The sequence below is a fragment of the Lathyrus oleraceus genome, chromosome 5, assembly GCF_024323335.1.
Source record: "Lathyrus oleraceus cultivar Zhongwan6 chromosome 5, CAAS_Psat_ZW6_1.0, whole genome shotgun sequence".
In the NCBI taxonomy this organism is placed as follows: Eukaryota; Viridiplantae; Streptophyta; class Magnoliopsida; order Fabales; family Fabaceae; genus Lathyrus; species Lathyrus oleraceus.
This window is the reverse complement of record NC_066583.1, coordinates 99,267,936-99,274,407: the sequence shown is the minus strand read 5'-3', so window position 1 is coordinate 99,274,407 and position 6,472 is coordinate 99,267,936. Positions and strand designations below refer to the sequence as shown.

The window sequence follows — 6,472 nt, the reverse complement described above, 5'->3', positions numbered from 1 at the left end:
TTCTGGCTAGGGTTCATGAGCGCATTCAAACTGTTCTTCGTCCAAAATCCAGGTGATGAACAAATCTCACAGAAATTGACAAATGATAGACCGTTACACTCGCCTTAGCATGCACAATAACAATCCAATGTCCATTAAACCTAATTCTAATCACATCAACCAAATCGAGCAAAGAAAGTTTTGAACATCAAACTTTGAATCAAGATAACTCAATCAATTCTCAATGAAATTCGATTCTACAAAGTGCAGCATACTCCACAATCAAAGATCTATCCAATGCCTAACCTAATTTCATGAATTATAAGCATCGAAATCCAACCTTAATCGAAGAGCAGATCTGAAATCGTGATTCCTTGGCCTTGTAATGGTGAAACAAAACTTCTATGGTGCTTATGTTGATGAATGAAAGCAAGAAAATAGCTCAGCAATGCTCAATTCCTCTTGAAATTCCAACTGCCTTGTGAATGTTCCAAGTTCAACAGCTGCGATCTGGCTTGAATTATGCACAACCTTGCTTCAACAGATCTTCATCATGCCTGCAAATGATGATTAGAACAAGGAGAAAGCAAAAGGAATCGAGGAATTTGATGGAAAAAGTTGAAAAAAAGTGAGAGAATTTGAGAGAATTGAGATGAAAATGAGTTTGGATCTGAGATTGTGAATTGTTGATGCAGAATTCTGTTACAATTAGTGCTTTATACCACCTGTTAATCACACTAGCTAAACATGATTAGCAAAAATGAAATGGATTAGTGAAGTTGAACATGTTATGCAAAAATGCCAAAATGCCCTTATGATCATGTGCCAATGGAACAGTGCCAAAATCCCTTGCAGCAAGTCACAATTTCTGTTTCAAGGCCAATGCAATTGGTTTGGAGTGAAAATTATGTGTACTTTTCAAATTCACCTTTTTTCCCACCAAAATTCAAATTGATTCACTTGAAAAATGGACTTTTTATGTGATGATTTTTGATGAAGTGTGATGAATTATTATGATAAAGCATGTCAAATGGAGTTTGCTCAAAAAAGAATCACATGAATTGGCCTTTTGGTTCAAAAGTTATCCCACTTTGAAGTTCAAAATTTCTTGCCAATGATTTGATCATAACTTGCCAACCACAAATGAGAAATGGATGTTCTTGGACTTTTTGGAAAGGTGAGAGCAAGATCTTCAACTTTCATGTTGGACAAAATTCCATTTGAAGCTTGTATGATGATGTAAATTTGAGGAGAAGAACTTTCCATTTTTGGCAGTTTGAAATTATAGGTCACTTACTATTTTTGGAAACTTTTCATCTGACCTCAAATTCTTCAATCTTGATCTTTGAAATGTCAAAGGAGACTTGTATGGACATAAATGAAGCCTTTCAAACCATCTCCCACCTTCAAATCCATGAATTCATGCATAGTTGACCACAGTTGACTTTCTAGGGTTTTAGATGAAATTCAGCTTGACTGTTGAGCTTTGATCATCCAATCTTTGGCTAAACCACTTCAAAATGATCCCTAAGTCATATGAACTTAATGAACCAACCCTAGGGCTTTGTCTCAATAGGATTTGCACTTGCTTGCTTGCTTGACTAGATCTCCTGACCAGTTTTGACTGATGGCTTGCACTTGGGCAAAGGACAATGCAATGCTATGCAGTGGACTATGTAATGTTAATGACCTAATATGAAAATGTATGTACAAAATGGGAGGTGCAAATTTGAGGTGCTACAGCTGGTAGGACTTCAGACAACAAAAGATCCAAGAGAACTGATGAGTATTAAGAGAGAATCGAAGAGAAGAAAAATCTGGAAAATTACCTTCAATACTGTGTAGAAATGGATCTCTCTTGCTTTAATTCGTGCTTGATCTTGCTTATGGAGCTTGTGGAAGTGGCTTAAGAATAATGCAAAGCTTTGGATCCTGGAGTTTTTGAATTTCCAAACAGTGATATTCAAACTCAAATTTTAAATGAAATTTCTCAGGTTTTCCTTTGAATTGAGAGGGTTTGAAAGGTTGGGGGAAAAGCTGGCGCGCAAGGTCCTTTGAATTGATGCATCAGACCTCTATTTATAGCCAAGAGAAGTGTTATTTGCACACTTGAAAAATTGTCCAAATTTGGTAATGCAATGCACATGCTTGCATGGGCGTGTACAGGCCCATGAAGCAATCCAATTAGGTCCATAATCAATTGAAATGAGGTCTGCATGAAGCTTGAATGCTAAGGAAAAGTTATTTGGACATTTGGAGTATTGATCTTGCCAACTGATACATGCATGTTTACACCACGCGCCAACCTATCAAACTTAGTCCAAAATGAATGAATTGGGACTCTTTGGAAAGCTTAGATCAAGAGTAACAACTCTTATGTTGAACACTTTTCCATTTGGAACTTGTATCATGGTGAAATTTGAGGTGGTAGTTTAGAAATTTCAACATGTTGATAATTTTTCTAAGTGTCAAGTCACATATTCAATTATTCCACCTTGCTTAACTTTTTATGTGAGCTCCAAATGAGAAAGGGGTCTTCATAAAAGTTGTAGATATTTCAAATAACTTCAAAATGGTCACAAATTTGATATCATTTGGATTTAGGATGAGTAAGGTAAGCATTTTTGAAGTTGAGGAAAATCACTTGTTCAATGGTATTGGTCCAAAATGACCTATAATGTATCCTCATATCATATGCTCGTAAAATTTGATTTAGCTCTCACTCCAAACATAAAATTTTAATTATACATATTTAATTTGATTGTGAAACTTGTAAATATTTCATCTCATAAAAATTAAGCAAGTTACGGCCTTGGGAAGTTGACTTTCAAATCAAGGTTTAGACAAAATGACATATAATGTTTCAACATAGAAGGTGACTTTCCAAGAAAAATTAGATCTAGACCTCAACATGAAAGTTGTTTGGAATGTCATTTAGATTAACTTTTCTCTTGGAATAATTTTAATATGATGAAAATTGTAGGAGATAGGGTCTAGGGAGACCCAGTTTTGATCAGATGAATTCATATGGCCAACCACCATCAACCAACTTGCTGACTTGCAATTCTCTTGACTTTTTAGGCTCATGGTAGATCATATATGCATAAGATGATGGAATTTGAAGTTTTACTTTAGAAATTTGATCAATTGGTGAGAAATCTTGTTGAAGAAGTTACTCAAGATACCCAGATGAACTAGGTTTTCCAAGGCAAACCAACTCCAAACTCTTGAAGAAATCTTGATCAAAATAACATGTAGAGATCATTGGGACTAATATATGATGCTTAGAGACATTGTGGGTCATTCCTTGGTTGTTCTCTTTAGCAATGAGGGTCTTAAACCCTAGATGTGAACTTGATAGATCAATGGTGATCATGCCCTACCTACAAAAGAGTTAGGCAAATGCAAAGACATGTTTTTGGTATTTTGGTTAGTAAAATGATAATATACAAGAATGATACAATCACATGATGCTTGGTGATCTCTCCCAAAACAAACCCAATGGAAAAAGGGTAAGGTATGATCCCAATGCTAATGCATATGATGAGATGACATGAGGGATCTTAGGGTCAAAATTGGGGTCTTACAGTTGTCCCTCAAAGTTGTCACCCCTTCATGGAGTTTACGATTATCTTGCTCTAGGGGGTCCACCTTCTTCAACTGATTAGCTCGAGTATTGTACCAGTGAGACAACTTGTCTGGATGAAGACCAAGAAAGAAATAAGACCCCTGGCAAACTTGCTCAAAGTAAGACCAAGATGCAACATGATGCATGATATGCAAACACGAATGTATTATTATTTCCCAAGGAACTTTAAGACATAAATTGCAAACATCATAATAAGAATAACACATTTTGATGTGCTAAAAATCTCATTTTATTAATAGCGTAAAGAATTACAATCAGAAATACAATTTCAATGATCATAAACGGAAATAACCTAGATCTATGGAATCATATCTGATGTCGACCCAACTCCAAGTTGATACTTCTTGCGAAGCCTTTTGATCTCGCTTTCGTAGTTTCTTTTCAAATCATCCTTCTCTATCCCGAGCTGGTCTACAATGCCTTTCCAAACTCCAAAAGTAGGAAGATGAGTAGATGATGAGCTATTAGAGGAAAATAAATCCTCTTGGTCCCTTCATCTCTTCACAACATGTTTCTCAAGCAATTCTATCAAGTCATCCTTCTCTTTTAGTTTCTTATGCAATTCTACTTTCTCAAGGTGTGAGGTATGAAATTTGTCTTCCCAATCATCCCTCTCTTGCTTCATCCTATCCAAATCCTCGTGCAACTCCTCTATGCCTTTAATAGTGGGCGGTTTAACCATTACTAGGGACATAGCTCTTTCATAAGCGTATGGCATCTTGAATTCCTTTTCTCTCTTCTTCACCCAACTAGTGTAAGGATCCAAAGTTTTACAACTATTCCATCCAAGCTCACCTTTTCCTTTCCTATGAACATTGTGTCAAACACGAACCATCCTAACTTTCAACCCTTGAGTGTCTTTCCCTTCTTGGAAAAATAAACCTTCTAACAAAGTGTTATGAGGTTTGTCCTTCATAGAGAACCCAAGTTGACGTCTCGCCAAAGCCATATTGTAGTTGATTCCTCCTTGTGTACCAAGAAGAGGCACATTAGATAACTCCCCACTACTATCAATAATCTCAACATTATCATAAACAGAAGAATACCAAGTTATGTTATCATTAGTGAGAGACATAAGTCTTTGGGACCATCTTAAGCAATTCTTGTTTTCTATGAAGATATGAGACTGTGGCAAGTGTGAAATAAACCACCTGTACAGTAAATGCGTATAACAGACAATAGTTCCACCTCCTTTATAATTCCTATGATGAATGGAGAAATAAGTGTCACCGAGAAAAGTTGGAACCAGATTCTTAATCAAGAAGATCCTCATAGCATTAACATCAACAAAGTTATCAATTTTGGGAAACAAGACCAAACCATAGATGAGTAAGGCGAGAATAGTCTCAAATGTCATCATGCTACCAGCGTTAGCAAAAGAAAAGGCTTTCTCAATCAAAAAAATTAAAGTCAACCTTCTGATACCTCCTTTGACAGTGAGATTGGCATCTACGTTAGACTTCCTAAGGTGAATGGCTTCAACAATAACTTGGGATTCCATGATTCCTTCCACTCCACTATAAGGAACTCTATCACAAACTAGCACACCCAAAAGATCAGTATACTCCTCCATGGTAGGCAACAACTGATAATCAGGGAAAGTGAAGCACTGGTAAACAGGATCATAGAATTGAACCAAAGTACAAAGAAGGTCATCCTCAACATCAATAGATACAATAGATAGAAGTCTTCCATAACGGTCTCTGAAACTCTTAGGATCATCCATATAAGATGTTAGCTTCCTTAGTTCCATAAGATCAGGACATCTAAAATTGTATTTCCGAGTATTCCTTCTTCCAATATCCATGATCAAAATATCTACGATGTTTACAAAAAGAGTCTCTAAGTTCCTTGAAAACTAAGAAAAATTCTTATGAATGCCATGAGTGCATGATGCAACAACCACAAACAAGATCACACAAAGCACACAAACATGGTCCAAAGGTTCGGAGTCACGAGCATGGAGCCAAGGGTAAGAACCAACCCATAATATGTGTACTAAGGATATAATCACCTGTAGAACAAGGTTCTAACAACTTCCCAGAGTCATAATTCCATCTTTTGGATATTATCGGTTTATACGACTACTCGTGAACCAATAATATTCTCAAGAGAAACTCGTCCGAGTGTAGTATCACGTAATAACTAATTCAAGTCTACACCTGAATAGCCACTGCACTACATCCTAAAAGGCCAAGATGGCTTAAGGGTTCTAAGGTCCTCAGCTTCTCGGGCTCCCAGGTCGGAAAAAGTAATGCCAACTACGACTATTTGTGTGACATCAGTAATTCCAAAGTGGCCTCCACTGAATGAGGGATCTCAAGTCAACTTATTAAGGATTAACTCCACGTAAGCCAAACATGACTATACCACCCTCCTATCATAAGACTTATCTTACCACACAGAGATCACCAAGCACCAGATAGAACAAATAATAACAAACAAGAACAAACATAATATATGCACAAAAACAAAGATAGGCTTAACCCACTAGGGACTACTCCCCGGCAAAGTCGCCACTTTTTTGTAGTGGTAAATTTTTTGAAATTAAGCTATTGATTAACTTAACTCATAAAGCAAGAGTTGCCACCGTGCTTTTATTGTTTCCAAAGGAAAATTGAAAAAGTACGAACAAAACCCGAAGAAGTTTTAAAACAAACTAATAAAGTGAGAACAAGGATCTGGGGGTTAGTTATGCCAAGGGAAGGTATTAGCACCTTAAACATCCACGGTACTCCATGGGAACCTCTTTGAAAATGTTCCTTTCAGTTTGAAAGAAAGGGTGTTGTTTGTAAAAAGATTGGAGAGATGGGAAAGGAAATATCTTTTATGATTTTTTTGTTT

General features: G+C 36.6%; 1 protein-coding gene across 1 annotated transcript; it reads right to left on the bottom strand.

The window, feature by feature from the left end:
* Window positions 1-4,121: 4,121 nt before the first annotated feature.
* On the bottom strand, window positions 4,122-5,435 carry LOC127078984 (uncharacterized). The gene is made up of 3 exons (XM_051019402.1): window positions 4,875-5,435; window positions 4,552-4,754; window positions 4,122-4,434 (listed from the first exon to the last, which is right to left on the bottom strand). The coding sequence occupies exons 1-3, from the start codon at window positions 5,433-5,435 to the stop codon at window positions 4,122-4,124; spliced, it is 1,077 nt and encodes a 358-aa protein (XP_050875359.1).
* Window positions 5,436-6,472: the final 1,037 nt, after the last annotated feature.

What these genes read in the sequence shown, in the direction of transcription:
- LOC127078984 (XM_051019402.1), bottom strand. Translation starts at nt 5,435, where the DNA reads ATGGATATTGGAAGAAGGAATACTCGGAAATACAATTTTAGATGTCCT. An exon ending in TCTTCTTGATTAAGAATCTG is followed by an intron (nt 4,755 to 4,874) that starts GTTCCAACTTTT and finishes CACTTGCCACAG; the next exon opens with TCTCATATCTTCATAGAAAA. An exon ending in TTGGCGAGACGTCAACTTGG is followed by an intron (nt 4,435 to 4,551) that starts GTTCTCTATGAA and finishes CAATGTTCATAG; the next exon opens with GAAAGGAAAAGGTGAGCTTG.